The sequence below is a fragment of the Bombina bombina genome, chromosome 3 (assembly GCF_027579735.1).
Source record: "Bombina bombina isolate aBomBom1 chromosome 3, aBomBom1.pri, whole genome shotgun sequence".
Classification (NCBI taxonomy): Eukaryota; Metazoa; Chordata; class Amphibia; order Anura; family Bombinatoridae; genus Bombina; species Bombina bombina.
The window spans coordinates 91,612,460-91,629,370 of record NC_069501.1 but is presented as its reverse complement, the minus strand read 5'-3'; the positions used below and the strand labels follow the sequence as shown (position 1 = coordinate 91,629,370).

At 38.4% G+C, this 16,911-nt stretch overlaps 1 protein-coding gene across 2 annotated transcripts in view; it reads left to right on the top strand.

Annotated features, from left to right (window-relative positions):
* SH3BGR (SH3 domain binding glutamate rich protein) overlaps window positions 1–16,911 on the top strand; it is a 160,199-nt gene that overhangs the window by 97,594 nt on the left and 45,694 nt on the right. For both annotated transcript variants that reach the window (XM_053705919.1, XM_053705918.1), the window contains one exon: window positions 986–1,091. In XM_053705919.1, the coding sequence (XP_053561894.1) occupies window positions 986–1,084 (99 nt within the window). In that variant the 3' untranslated portion in view covers window positions 1,085–1,091. The remainder of the gene's footprint in view (window positions 1–985; window positions 1,092–16,911) is intronic.

Genomic DNA, 16,911 nt, shown 5'->3' with positions numbered 1-16,911 from the left:
GCAGCATACTGTTGACAGTTTGCTGCGAGACTGGGCAGATGAGGTTCATGACCGCAAACCTTGTCCGCCTACCCTTTGATAAATCAAGCACATGAGAATTTTCAATCCTTGTTCCTGATTACAAATATATAGGGCTCCATTTATTAAATGTCAGGTGGTCATTGCTGTGAGTAGACAGCATACGCCTGCCCCCTGCTCGCTGGCAGCCAATCGACTGCTAGCAGAGGCTGTCAATCTGATTTTAATCTGCTATCTTTTAGATTTCGATCTGCTATCTTTCACTTCTTGGTAAATGTAGGCCATACTGTATTTCTGAACTTGTTCTGGCCTCTTTGTCATGATTTATCAGTGTAACCATGCAGGAAGTTTCAGTCATTGGCTTTAGTCCAGCAGATAGTGTTAGTTCAAAAGGAGAATGTATATATATGAATATTACAAAGCTTCTACAATCTATCCTTTGTGTTTTTTTTCTTTAGAAAAATGATATAATCATTGAAGGGGCAGTCAAGTCTTAAAAAAACTTTCATGATTCAAATAGGGCATGTAATTTTAAACAACTTTCCAATTTACTTTTATTACCAATTTTTCTTTGTTCCCTTGGTATTCTTAGTTGAAAGCTAAACCTAGGAGGTTCAAATGCTAATTTCTTGAACCTTGAAGGCCGCCTCTAATTTGAATGCATTTTGACCACTAGAGGGCATTAGTTCATGTGTTTCATATAGATAACATTGAGCTCACTCACGGGAATGTACCGAGGAGTGAGCACTGATTTGCTAAAATGCAAGTCTGTCCAAAGAACTGAAATAAGGGGGCAGTCTGCAGAGGCTTAGACACAAGGTAATTACAGAGGTAAAATGTGTATTATTATAACTGTGTTGGTTATGCAAAACTGGGGAATGGGTAATAAAGGGATTATCTATCTTTTTAAACAACACAAATTCTGGTGTAGACTGTCCCTTTAAACACATTATTTTCTTTTTTTCAGGAGGAAGAAGTAGAAGCTACTCAAGAAGAGGAGCAGGTGGAAGAAGAGGTAGAAGAAGAGGCTGTAGAGGAGGAGGCAGAAGAGGAAGAGGAATCATAGAAATCAGGTATGCAAGAGAGGAAACAATAAAAATGTAAATGGATTTTAAGCAAAACCAATTTGACCATTAAAGGGTCAGTAAAGTCAAAATTAAAATTTCTTATCAAATGTGCTTCATGCTCTTGGTATTATTTGTTGAAGGGTCAAGAGCAGCAATGCACTACTGGGAGCTAGCTGAACACATCCGGTGAACCAATGACAGGAGGCATAAATGAGCAGCTACTAATTACCAGCTAGCTCCCAGTAGTATATTGCTGATCCTGAGTCTACCTAGGTATGCTCATCTACAAAAGGTACCAAGATAAGAAAGGAAATTGCCAAAAGAAGTAAATTGTTCAGTGGTATAACATTGCATGCTCTGATTCATGAAAGTTTAATTTTGACTTTACTATCCCTTTAATGTCTCATTTACTCAGCATCTAAAAGATGTAACGCAGGTAGGACTAAGGGCCAAAGCATTTTATCTGACCATGTACTGAAAATGACATAGATTGGATCAGGATGAATAAGATTTTCTTTACTTTAATCTTATAATTATGATAGTCATGAAATGTTTAACAATAGAGATGTAGGAGAGAGAAATTAGTGAAAGATAACTTATGTTTCTGTCAGGAATGGTAAAATAAAAAGCTGTAACATTGTATCACATTGCCAGGTAGATATTGGTACATGATTGCATATAACTATGGCATTGACTAGTTTCTCTAAAATTTGCTCTGCTCATCATTCCTCCAAGTGAAAAAGTAACTAGGGGTGGCTGTCACATGTTACAGGGACAGAGAAATGAAAGAAAACTTTTTGACGGGAAAAAAGGTGTTATTTCATTGTCTTTTATTATGCATTTCTTGATTATAAAATTATACTGTATTTAATAGTCCTTTAATCATTGCTATGTTTTGTCATATTGTATCTTCCACTACAGATAATCCTCTTTAATGAAAAAAAGTCTACATGTAAAACAATGATCAATTCACTGTATAAGAGTATGATGAGCTGGTCTTGTCCTCAACATTTGGGGCTAATTACCTTAATGCTGCTTGTCAATTTGTAGCTAGCCTGCTAATTTGCAAATCCTCCCCGGGTTTTGAACAGAGAGCAACACACAGCTTAGCAAAGCATTTCAGTCCTTTATTCCAACGCCTAGTTTCCATTTAGGTGGTAAAATGTGGAAACTGGTGATAAAAACATTTCTCTTCTTTACAGTCGATGGAGAATTTTTTATGTTACCGCAAGATTCTAAACGTTACCACCTCAATGGAAACTAAGCCTAATTGTTTAACTTACCTTTGATACTAGCAATGTTATTGCTGAATTACCAGTAGAATTTAACTCTTCTCTAGCTCCATTTCTATCAACCTCTTTCTTCCTTTTTATCTTATCATAACTCATAAACACACAGTAGTTGACATCTATTGAAATATTTATATATGATAATTGCTTGTAGCTCGCCACATGATTACATAGGGACTAAATAAAAAATAATTAAGTTTAAATTTCTTAAAAGGGCAATAAATAAGGGCTAGATTACATGTGAAGCGCTAAATTATTGTGCCCGTTTGCGGGGGCATGATAGTTAATAAGCCATTACAAGTGGCTGGTTATTGCTACCACGAACTCGCAGTAGGAATTAGCACATATAATATTAACCAGAAATCAGATAATCCTCTTTAATGAAAAAAAGTCTTTATTTTTAATAAAATAACTGCACAAAGCAGTATTTTGGGGTTAAAGGTGGTTGGAGTGGGGTGTGAGAAAAAAAACAGCACTGAAAAGTACCTTTACATTGTGGTGTATGGGAACTGTGTTCCCAGTAAATATACTGTATATGTATATCCTTATATACATATATATTTATGTGTTAATATGTGTATATACACATATTAACACATAAATATATGCACTCACTGGTCTCTTTATTAGGTAAACCTTGCTAGTACCGAGTTGCAGTAACTGCTTTAATTCTTTGTGGCATAGATTCAACAAGGTGTTGGAAACATTCCTCAGAGATTTTGGTCCATATTGACATGATACCATCACGCAGTTGCTGCAGATTTGTCGGCTGCACATCCATAATGCGAATCTCCCATTCCACCACATCCCAAAGGTGCTTTATTGGATTGAGATCTGGTGACTGTGGAGGCCATTGGGGTACAGTGAACTCATTGTCATGTTGAAGAAACCAGTTTGAGATGATTTGAGATTTGTGACATGGTTCATTATCCTGCTGGAAGTAGCCATCAGAAGATGGGTACACTGTAGTCATAAAGGGATGGACATGGTCAGCAATAATACTCAGGTAGGCCGTGGCATTTAAACAATGCTCAATTGGTACTAAGGGGTCCAAAGTGTGGCAAGAAAATATCCCCCACACTATTACACTACCACCACCAGCCTGAAGCATTGATACAAGGCAGGATGGATCCAAGCTTTCATGTTGTTTACATCTAATTCTAACCCTACCATCTGAATGTCGCAGCTGAAATCAAGACTCATTAGACCAGGCAACATTTCTCCAAACTTCTATTGTCCAATTTTTGTGCGAATTGTAGCCTCAGTTTCACTGATAGGAGTGGCACCTGGTGTAGCCCATCTGCTTCAAGGTCCGATGTGTTGTTCGTTCAGATATTGTATTCTGCATACATCGGTTGTAACGAGTGGTTATTTGAGTTACTGTTGCCTTTCTATCATCTCAAACCATTCTGCCCATTCTCCTCTTAAGGCTTTGTCGTCCACACAACTGCCGCTCACTGGATATTTTCTCTTTTTTGGACCATTCTCTGTAAACCCTAGAGATGGGTTATGTGTGAAAATCCCAGTAAATCAGCAGCTTTTGAAATATTTAGACCAGCTGTCTGGCACCAACAAATATACCACGTTCAAAGTCACTTAAATCCCCTTTCTTCCCCATTCTGATGCTCGGTTTGAACTTCAGCAAGTCGCCTTCACCAGGTCTAGATGCCTAAATGCATTGAGCTGCTGCCATGTGATTGGCTGATTAGCAATTTGTGTTACCAAGCAATTGAACAGGTGTACCTAATAAATTGAGTGTATATATATATCAGCATATACATATATATCTATATTGGCTGCCATAATTGCGCGACTTACCCACTTCTTCTCTTACTTTTAGAACATTTTAGCAGTTATCTTTAGTCTGTTTAACCCTTCTAGCACCTCCCTAGGCAACATATGTTGTGAACATCTTTTTACATATTTTGCTTTAATTCTCTCTCTTTTTCTTTTTTGTATATATATATATATATATATATATATATATATATATATATGTCCTAGTGGAGATAGACACAGCATTCACTGGTATTTTTGAGAATAAAACTTCACTTTTATTAGGAAAAATTAAAAGCCATAACTGGCAGAGTTTTATTCTCAAAAATACTGGTGAGTGCTGTGTCTATCTCCACTAGGACATCTGTTTTTTTATGTATTTTCTACATATTAACACCCCGGTGGATGCATTAATGTTTAAGTGAGTGCACTCTTAAGGACTGCACTATATATATGTATAGATATATATATTTACCAAACAAATATTTATATATATATATATATATATATATATATATATATATATATATATATATATATATAGAACCTATTCTTCTATGTGAAGAACATTGGAATGTAAAATATTCATATTTCATGCCAGGTTTAGCTTTCAAAAAAACAGATAAATCACAATCTTTATTCATGCCTGCTGGACCTTTCGCTTCTAACTTATAAATCCAATATAGTTCACGCTGATTTAACATTTTTTCTCTATTACCCCCTCTCCTGGGCACCGGAATGTGGTCAATAATTTGGAATTTTAGCTGCGAGACACCATGTTCTGCCTGTGCAAAGTGCTCAGCCACTGGGGATTTCATGCATTTAGTTCTAATATTCGATTTATGTTCAATAATTCTGTCTCATACCTGGCGGATAGATTCTCCCTTATAAATCCGTGCACACGGACATTTAACTAGGTAAATAGCATGGGTTATATTACATGTAAAGTATCCTTTAATGTAAAATGTCTTTCCTGTTTTAGGATGTGTAAATGAAGATCCCTTAATCATGTTATTACAATTTGAACAGTTTAAACATGGAAAACAACCTAAATTCTTCTTTCCAATAATTTATTGTTTACTCACTTTCATAGAGCCAATATCCGCTCTAATTAATGAAATTTCTGGCCTTTCTATAAGCCAACATAGGGGGTTGCTGAAATTCTACAATTTCTGGATTACAAATCTGTAACGTGAGGATCATATCCTCTATCAATAAAGGATTGACCCATTTCTTGCAATCTTTTTATGGCCGTGCTATCATCTGAGACTATGCGTCTAACACGCATTGATTGGCTTCTTGCCAAATATTTTTTTTTTTAAATGTGGAGGATGTGCACTCTGCCCATGTAATAGGCTATTTCTGTCTGTTCTCTTTTTATAAAGATCAGTCACTAGGCGCCCTTCCTGTATAATCACAGTACTGCCCAAGTAGTCAATACATTCCTCACTTTGTACCAAATTAAAAGTAAAGTGCCGTGTTTAGCTCTATTTAGTGAATCAACAAAGGCATACAGGGACCCAATGTCGCCCAACCACACTAAAAATGTCATCGATATAGCGCCACCATTTGGCACCATATTGTAAAAAAAGATCATGTTGGTAGACAAAATTCACCTCAAAATTATTCATAAACATATTGGCGTATGTGGGGGTGACATGGAATCCCATAGCTATACCCTGTAGTTGTAAATAAAACTGATCTTGGAACAAGAAATAATTACACCTAAGAGTAATGTCTAATAGTTTTTTTCTCTCCCGTCTATGGGAGTGTCTATGTAAATTTACCAGAGTGTATCAGGGTTTTCATTACTGATCCTAGAAACATATAGACTAAACAAAATACTCTTGTTTACTGGTACCATAACGTTTTCCAGCTTCCTGTATTCCTGTATAAAGGAAGATGACTCAATTACAAATTTCCTTTATATACGGTCCAAATATATAGAAATATTTGATAGAATAGAGCCAGTGCTGGCCACAATGGGGTGTCCAGGGGGTGTATATAGATTTTTATGCACTTTTGTGTCCACACTTTTATCATAAGTGAAAGGGATAACACTGCTCTTATTTTTCAATCCCAAAGTTTGTCATTTCAAATCTGACTGTGTAGACACACCAATCACCTTACTTTTAGAAAAAAAAAGATTTCAACTTAAGACCCCTAAAGAATTTAAACAGATCAACCTGAAGCTGGAAAACATCACATCTACTTACAGGACAAAAGGACAGACCCTTATTCAACACATTGAGTTCCACAGCAGTAAGCCCTGTTTCAGAGATATTAATAACTAGATCCTCTTTCGATGGAACAGTCTCCAGTGTTAACGTCCTCCACGTCTGTGCCGATGTCTCCTTCTAAGTCCCACGTTAAAGGAGATGAGGTACCTGATGTACCGTTCCAGCGTCTTCTCTTTCTGTGGGAGCCGCCATTTTGACCCGGAAGTTCTGCCTCTCTTTCTCTGCAAGGGGTCAAACTTCCACCTGTATACACGGTCGGCTGAATAATCCTCCTCATCACAGAAGAATTTCTGTCTTCCGCGCCTGGATTGTAGTACGTAAATCACCCACACTATTCCTCTGTTTAGTAAATAGCTTTTCTATTTTCTCACTTGTCATATTGGCTTTGAGCTTTGCCTCCAATGTAGACAGTTAACACCATAATGTCCATTGAGCACTTATTTAAAATTTGCTCACATTTATTTCACAGTATTTGGTATTTTCACGCATAAGTGCGGGACGCACATTCATTCTTAGTCACCTAGGTATTCTTTCAACTCGATGCTATTCAGCCAGAGTTGTGGAATGTAACTCATAGGCCACTTGTTTTTTGGAAAGTTTTTCATAAATTTTCTTTATCAGGTCTGATGGTAAAATCCTCAGAAAATTTCTAGAACTCCTAGCCAAGGTCGCAGTGTGTGTGGCCTCCAGTTCAGTGTATGTGAACGTTTTAGAGCTTGAAGTGGTTTCACTGACTTCCATATTAGCACAGTGCAAGGAAAACAAAGTTTATCCAGTACTTGTGCATCCAGCGGGTGCAAACGCCATTCGGGACCTCACACAGATGTATTCAGCTAGCACCCAGTAGAGAATCGCTGCTCCTTTAAAAAATTATACCAAGAAATTGAAGCAGATTTGATAATAGAAGTAAATTGGAAAGGTGTTTAAATTGTATGCTTTATCTAAATCGTGAAAGAAAGATGTTGGGTTTCATGCTCCTTTAAACTGTGTGGGAACTTAAGATAGCACCGGCTATTTGGCTTAAATACCCTCACACTAGTTTTTTGTTCTAATATTTTATTAATATATTATTAAATGTAGGATTTATTCTTCTTGCAAAATTTCAATATAATAGAGTAAGCACTCTTTGTTTCTTTTACTTTTCAGTTAAATTTGGTTACTTAAAAGGGTGTAGAGACACTAATCTAAATCATAAACGTTTAATTTCACCTTTACTGTCCCTTTAACGCACGCTAGTTAAATAATTTTGCATTCAATTTTCATGCAGTTGGTATTTTATGTGTGCTTTTTAGTTTATTGCCAGTCCCCTTAATGCCTATTTAGAAGAATAATTTTAAACTCAAAATGTTATTCACCATGCAGGGCCGTCTTAACCATGGGACCAAGTGGGTCCAATGGTCCCAGACGGCACTTGACAGGGATTGAGCCTGTCAATATCACAGCCAGACCGTTACTGTCCTGTGTATCCTTTTGTAAAGGAAGCACTTGCAGCATGTCACAGCAGGCGGCTAGCCTGGGTCACGCAGGGACAGAGCTGGTATGTTGAAAGAAAATAACACTTTTCAAATAAAGATTTTATTAATGGTATCTGTTTAAATCATTTATTTCCCCTGCACAGGCTATAATCAGGCTTGTCATGGTCTGAGCAGGAGAGGAATCCGGTTAGCATGACCTCAGGGTGCTGCTCCTCTGCAGAGGGAGGAAATCTTGAAAATACAGCTTGGAAAAAGTTTACTAAACCTCTTATCAACAGACTTCCCTGCAGATAACCTCTACTGTGCAGCACTGTATTTGTTTTTAAAAAAAGCTTTACATGAGCTCCATATCATGAAGAACAATCCTGTGTCACACATGACTGCACAGGGCGTAATCTCAACATTAAAAATGACTTCTGCTTCACTTCACTTTGTTTGAAGTAAAACAGAAATAGTTTTTAATGTTCAGATGATCCCTTGTGCAGTCATGTGTGAAGCAGGATCTTTCATCATTATATGGTAGCTGTATAAACACATAAATACATATGTATAGATACTGTATATAGGCATATATATAGAAGTGCATTGGAGCCCTTTGCAGCTAAAGGGACAATCAACTCCAAAATAAACTTTTATTATTCAAATAGGGCATGTCATTTTAAATGACTTTCCAAGTTACTTTTATCACCAAATTTGATTTGTTCTCTTGGTATTCTTAGTTGAAAGCTAAACCTAGGTAGGCTCCTATACTCATTTCTTAGACCTTGAAGGCCGCCTCTCATCTGAATTCATTTTGACAGTTTTTCACCACTAGAGGGCGTTAGTTCATGTGTTTCATATAGATAACACAGAGCTCACGCATGTGAAGTTACCAAGGATTCAGCACTGAGTGGCTAAAATGCAAGCCTCTCAAAAGAACTGAAAGAAGGGGGCAGTTTACAGAGGCATAGATACAAGGTAATTACAGAGGTAAAACGTGTATTATTATAACTGTGTTTGTTATGCAAAACTTGGGAATGGGTAATAAAAGGATTATCTATCTTTTTAAACAACAAAAATGTGGGTGTTGTCCCTTTAAGTAGATGAAACCATGTAAATCATATTTATGCAATATTCATTTTTAGTAACGGTTTTTAGTATGTATTTCCTGTAAATATTTCACATTCCAATGTTCTGTACATAGGGGAATATGTTCTAAGTATTTATAAATAGACATTCCTATAAATATCTGTATATATCTATACCTATTAACATCTATATAGGTACAGATATACAGAATGTACAAACAAATGGAAACAGGAACTCCATAGAAGTGATGAAAAAAAAAGTCTTTATTCCAAAAATGATTAAAAGTAGAGCACAGGTACAGGTAAAGACTGGTCTTACGCGTTTCGGCTAACTGCCGTAATCATAGACCTAACAAACAAACGTCAAATAGCAGCTTTAAAAGGTTACAAATGAATATCATTGGTTAGATGATAATTGAACACCTGCTGTACCTATACACATAATACACCCTCCACTCACTGTGAAATGACACCTGATACAAATACAAGAGAATAGAGAAAGTATCTATATACGTGCAAAGTGATACAAGCCCCAGGGATACAGATACTGTGTTAAGAAACTATATTACAAGATATCAAATATTTTATATTATTATGTTCTGATGTCTATTAATAATGGCATAGAAAACAATATACCAGAGGTAACAGAGCAACAGCTTTTGATATAACACATAAATAGCAAGATGAACTAAGATAACATATGTCATTAGATAGTATATGCTAAAGATAAATAAATGCATAATTGGATAACTAAAGACAAGGCAGTACACATAATTAATTTAAGGAAGAGAAGTATTAATTTATTCCCAATAGTTAATCAAGTCGAATTCAGAATTGAATCCATTAGGTATCTGAGTTGACAACTTAAAAATCCAAAACGCTTCCTGTCTTGACAGGACCTTCAATTTATCTCCTCCTCTGTTGGAGTTAGTAATGCGTTCAATAGCACACCATTTAAAATCATTGACATTGCCCTCATGTACATCTAAAAAGTGTCTGGACAGTTCTGAACATCGTTTCTCATATTTAATATAACCTAGGTGTTCTCTTATTCTTGTTCTGACGTCTCTTGTGGTCATACCTACGTATTTTAAATTGTGGGTGGTACATTCCACAAGGTATACCACAAAGGATGCAGAGCAATTTATACAACCTTTGGTCTGGAAGGTTTGTTCAGTGGTCAGAACAAGAATAAGAGAACACCTAGGTTATATTAAATATGAGAAATGATATTCAGAACTGTCCATACACTTTTTAGATGTACATGAGGGCAATGTGAAAGATTTTAAATGGTGTGCTATTGAACCCATTACTAACTCCAACAGAGGAGGAGATAAATTGAAGGTCCTGTCAAGACAGGAAGCGTTTTGGATTTTTAAGTTGTCAACTCAGATACCTAACGGATTCCTTTCTGAATTCGACTTGATTAACTATTGGGAATAAATTAATACTTCTCTTCCTTAAGTTTATTATGTGTACTGCCTTGTATTTAGTTATCCAATTATGCATTTATTTATCTTTAGCATATACTATCTAATGACATATGTTATCTTAGTTCATCTTGCTATTTATGTGTTATATCAAAAGTTACCTCTGGTATATTGTTTTCTACGCCATTATTAATAGACATCAGAACATAATAATATCTTGTAATATAGTTTCTTAACACAGTATCTGTATCCCTGGGGCTTGTATCACTTTGCACGTATATAGATACTTTCTCTATTCTCTTGTATTTGTATCAGGTGTCATTTCACAGTGAGCGGAGGGTGTATTATGTGTATAGGTACAGCAGGTGTTCAATTATCATCTAACCAATGATATTCATTTGTAACCTTTTTAAGCTGCTATTTGACTTTTGTTTGTTAGGTCTATGATTACGGCAGTTAGTCGAAACGTGTAAGACCAGTCATTACCTGTACCTGTGCTCTACTTTTAATCATTTTTGGAATAAAGACTGTTTTTTCATCACTTCTATGGAGTTCCTGTTTCCATTTGTTTGTACCTATTAATTATCGGGGACTACGGGGAGTCTCCAACCCCTACAGGAACCTGCCATATCGGATCTCAAGGCACCCTGGAGTTTTTCGATTGGGGATCACTTTCCACCTTTTATCACATCCATCAAGCTTTATACCACGGATTGATACAATCCTTCTCGAGTTTGCTGTTTGGATACTACGAGCGAGTGGCTGACACCCCCCCTTTGCACTTACTGGAGTCTACCCGAGATTGACCTACCCCGGGAGGGGAGTGCGGTCATACGTGCTGACATCCTGGGACTGGTCTCTGGAGGTATTTGCAGCTGATGGTTTCCTGTGGCAATCAGGTTTGCTGGAACCAGAGAGCTAATGGCTGACATCGGAAGTACTACAGTGCTCTGAAGAGGAGGTGAGCATTTTCTTATATCAAGCATTTTTGTCCCCAGCTAATCGAGTCATTTTTGCTTGGACTTAAACATTTGTGTGGTTTGTTGTATCCCCCGTTTTATAACTGGTGCCTTTATTGACTTTCCTATACGCTCACAGTGTTCCGACATACCTATTTTTCATAGCCAGAACCCTGTGTGTTTTTTTAGATATACAGTATGTTGTACCAAAACCAGGGGCGTGTTAACGCATAGGCCGACAAGGCCAGTGTCTAGATCGTCAGGTTTTGGGGGGCGGCACTTGGCCGCTACTGCACTAAATATGTGGGGTTATTAAAACATTTTTTTTACAATTTTGACAAGTCTTTATTTTACATTTAAAAAAAAAGTTTTTTTTTGCCTGGGAACTTTTCTGAGGGGCGGGGCAGGTGCACTCTCAAATGTGCAGTACTGAGTGTGGAGGGCTGGGGGTATGAGTGGCGCCGGCGAGTGCTCTGTCTGTGGATAGTTACAGAGGGAGGAATCGGATACAGACTGACTGACATAACTGAGACAGTTATGAAGTGGAACGGATTCGGAAGGAATGGAAGGAAGAACTTGTCAGAGTCGGAGGTAATAAAACTTATAAAGTGGCCGTGCGTGCACTTTAGCAATCTAGCCTGGGGTTGTTAGCTCTCTGACTGCAGTAATCAATCAGCACAACTGTGTCATTACCTATTGCTACAATCCTGCTGCCACTATGCAATACTATGTGTGCACTGTACCCCCAGCCTGCTCTGTGTGACTGGCACTGTACTGCCAGAACCGGGAATGCATCATCTATTCCCTGAGCACCCACTGGTTGCATTGATCAGGATCTCCGATCTGTGCACAAATAACATGTGCTGTCTGCATATACAGCGCTCATTGATTGTTGCTATAACGATACCTGTATTTACTAGAGTGGACGTGGTATATTGGTATGTAAAATAGTGCTGCTGCTTTTATTTACACCCTCAGCCAGTTGTGGGATTTAGACAAGCATACTGTGTATGGCGATTATGAGATGTTATTGTGTTTTTATTTGCTCAAATTCTCTTTATAACGCATGACTCAAGAAATACCCTATTTACTATTATATTATTTACATTTTCCCCAAGTGTAGACATGTACTTTGCACGTATCACATATGTTAGATTGCTCATTTCTATTAAGATTCAAAGTATAATCTTAATAGAAATGAGCAATCTAACATATGTGATAATACGTGCAAAGTACATGTGTACACTTGGGGAAAATGTAAATAATAGGGTATTTCTTGAGTCATGCGTTATAAAGATAATTTAAGCAGCAGGGGGTTTGAATAAATTAACCTCTTGATGGCTATAGTCAATGTGTTGGTGGTGCACACTCAGTGAAGGAGCCTGCTGTGCAGTTGTTGTTTCTTTACATTCCTCTCCCGGGCTCCCCGCATGTCTCTACTTATCCTGTCCCTGCCTGCTTGTATTTGCCAGCCACATAATTCATTGTTCTGTGCTTTTTTACGGCATGGCCAGCACCGCTATCTAACTAATAATAAATCAAGTAGTGCTGCAGACTAGAGACACTGGCAGCTGCAATTTACATTCTCCCTGCTACAGGAACTTAATCCAGTGTCACAGTACAGGCACAGCATAAAGGGCTATATGTGTGTGTGTAATTGTATATATGTGTGTGTGTGTGTATATATATTTGTGTGTGTGTATATATATATATATATGTGTGTGTGTGTATATATGTGTGTGTGTGTATGTGTATATATGTGTGTATGTATATATATGTATACAGGGAGTGCAGAATTATTAGGCAAGTTGTATTTTTGAGGATTCATTTTATTATTGAACAACAACCATGTTCTCAATGAACCCAAAAAACTAATTAATATCAAAGCTGAATAGTTTTGGAAGTAGTTTTTAGTTTGTTTTTAGTTATAGCTATTTTAGGGGGATATCTGTGTGTGCAGGTGACTATTACTGTGCATAATTATTAGGCAACTTAACAAAAAACAAATATATACCCATTTCAATTATTTATTTTTACCAGTGAAACCAATATAACATCTCAACATTCACAAATATACATTTCTGACATTCAAAAACAAAACAAAAACAAATCAGTGACCAATATAGCCACCTTTCTTTGCAAGGACACTCAAAAGCCTGCCATCCATGGATTCTGTCAGTGTTTTGATCTGTTCACCATCAACATTGCGTGCAGCAGCAACCACAGCCTCCCAGACACTGTTCAGAGAGGTGTACTGTTTTCCCTCCTTGTAAATCTCACATTTGATGATGGACCACAGCTTCTCAATGGGGTTCAGATCAGGTGAACAAGGAGGCCATGTCATTAGATTTTCTTCTTTTATACCCTTTCTTGCCAGCCACGCTGTGGAGTACTTGGACGCGTGTGATGGAGCATTGACCTGCATGAAAATCATGTTTTTCTTGAAGGATGCAGACTTCTTCCTGTACCACTGCTTGAAGAAGGTGTCTTCCAGAAACTGGCAGTAGGACTGGGAGTTGAGCTTGACTCCATCCTCAACCCGAAAAGGCCCCACAAGCTCATCTTTGATGATACCAGCCCAAACCAGTACTCCACCTCCACCTTGCTGGCGTCTGAGTCGGACTGGAGCTCTCTGCCCTTTACCAATCCAGCCACGGGCCCATCCATCTGGCCCATCAAGACTCACTCTCATTTCATCAGTCCATAAAACCTTAGAAAAATCAGTCTTGAGATATTTCTTGGCCCAGTCTTGACGTTTCAGCTTGTGTGTCTTGTTCAGTGGTGGTCGTCTTGCACCCTTTCTTACCTTGGCCATGTCTCTGAGTATTGCACACCTTGTGCTTTTGGGCACTCCAGTGATGTTGCAGCTCTGAAATATGGCCAAACTGGTGGCAAGTGGCATCTTGGCAGCTGCATGCTTGACTTTTCTCAGTTCATGGGCAGTTATTTTGCGCCTTGGTTTTTCCACACGCTTCTTGCGACCCTGTTGACTATTTTGAATGAAACGCTTGATTGTTCGATGATCACGCTTCAGAAGCTTTGCAATTTTAAGAGTGCTGCATCCCTCTGCAAGATATCTCACTATTTTTGACTTTTCTGAGCCTGTCAAGTCCTTCTTTTGACCCATTTTGCCAAAGGAAAGGAAGTTGCCTAATAATTATGCACACCTGATATAGGGTGTTGATGTCATTAGACCACACCCCTTCTCATTACAGAGATGCACATCACCTAATATGCTTAATTGGTAGTAGGCTTTCGAGCCTATACAGCTTGAAGTAAGACAACATGCATAAAGAGGATGATGTGGTCAAAATACTCATTTGCCTAATAATTCTGCACTCCCTGTATGTGTGTGTGTGTGTGTGTGTATATATGTATATATATATATATATATATATATATATATATATATATATATATATATATATATATATATATATATACATATATATATATATTATAATTTTAAGCTAAGTCCTGGTGAACATTTCCTAAAAAAAAGTCACAATACCCTGACCAAAAAATATTGTGGCCGAAAAACAGCCTAAAACCTAGGGGGGGCAGCAGAATTTTGAGTGCCTAGGGCAGCATAAACCCTAAATATGCCCCTGACCAAAATCAATCAGATATATGTAGACTAGACATGTATTTAGGAATAAATAGAACATATTCTGCTATGTGCAGAACATTGGAATGTGAAATAACATAAATTATGCTTACCTGATAATTTCATTTCCATCTGTGGGAGGAGAGTCCACTGCTTCATTAATTACTTGTGGGAATTAAGAACCTGGCCACCAGGAGGAGGCAAAGGCACCCCAGCCAAAGGCTTAAATACCTCCCCCACACCCCTCATCCCCCAGTCATTCTGCCGAGGGAACAAGGAACAGTAGGAGAAATATCAAGGTATAAATGGTGCCAAAAAAAAAATTAAATTTAGGTCTGCCCACCGGAGAAACGGGTGGGAGCAGTGGACTCTCCTCTCACAGATGGAAATGAAATTATCAGGTAAGAATAATTTATGTTTTCCATCTTAAAGGGAGGAGAGTCCACTGCTTCATTCATTACTTGTGGGAACAAATACCCAAGCTCTAGAGGACACTGAATGAAAAAAACGGGAAGGTAAAAGGAGACGGACCCTAAACTGAGGGCACCACAGCCTGCAGAACCTTTCTATTACAAGCTGCTTCCACCAAAGCAAAAACATTAAATTGGTAAAATTTTGCAAAAGTATGTAAGGAAGACCAAGTCGCCGCCTTACAAATTTTCTCTATAGAGGCCTCATTCTTAAAGGCCCAAGAAGAAGCCACAGCCCTAGTTGAGTGAGCCGTAATCCTTTGAGGAGGCTTATGTCCCGCTGTCTCATAGGCCAGACAAATCATGCTCCTCAACCAAAAAGACAGAGAAGTGGAAGAGGCCCTCTGCCCTTTGCGCTTCCCTGAATACACAACAAATAAAGACAAAGTCCTTTGTGGCCTGAAGATAAAACTTCAAGGTCCAAACCACGTCCAAATTATGAAGCAACCTTTCCTTTGACGAAGAAGGGTTAGGACACAAGGAAGGAACTACTATTTCTTGATTGATGTTACGATTCGACACAACCTTGGGAAGAAAACCTTAAGAACCAAATTTAAGCTCCAAGGAGGAGCAGAATTTTGAAAGACAGGTCTGATCCTAGACAGACCCTGAATAAAAGACTGAATATCAGGATGCTCCATTAGCTTCTTGTGCAACAGTACAGATAAGGCCAAAATCTGACCCTTTAAGGAACTGGCAGCAAGACCCTTATCCAGTCCATCCTGGAGAAAGGTCAGAATCCTGGATACCCTAACCTTGTGCCAGAGGTATCCACATTCCTCACACCAGGACAAGTAGGTCCTCCACACCTTATGATAGTTGCACCGAGTGACCGGCTTCCTGGCCTGAATGAGAGTATCAATCACTCTCTCCGAAAATCCTCTCTTAGCTAAGATTAGGCGTTCAATCTCCACGCAGTCAGCCTCATAGAATCGAGATTTTTGTGTAGAAATGGACCCTGAACCAGTAGATCTCTGCGACAGGATAACTTCCATTGAGGAAATGATGATATCCCCACCAAATCCGCAAACTACATCCTCCGCGGCAATGACGGAGTGATCAGAAAGCCTGCTCCTGCTTACTACTAGCCACTACACGAGGTAGAAGTGTCAACGGTGGGAAAATGTAAAGTCGGTTGAACTCCCAGGGCACTGCTAAGGCATCTATCAGCTCTGCATGGGGATCCCTGGACCACGACCCATATCTGGGTACCTTGAAGTTGAGTCTGAATGCCATCAGGTCTATCTCCATCTGATGCAGATCTCCTTGAACACCTTAGGATGGAGAGACCATTACCCTGGATGAAACGATTGTCTGCTGAGAAAATCCACTTCCCAGTTGTCCACACCTGGAATGTGGATCGCTGAGAGTGAACAATTTTTTTTCTCTGCCCACTCCAGAATCCTCATGGCTAGGTAGCTTCTCGTTCCCCCCTGATGGTTCATGTAAGCCACTGAGGTAATGTTGTCCGACTGGAACCTGACGAATCGGGATGACCCCGGGGGGGGGGGGG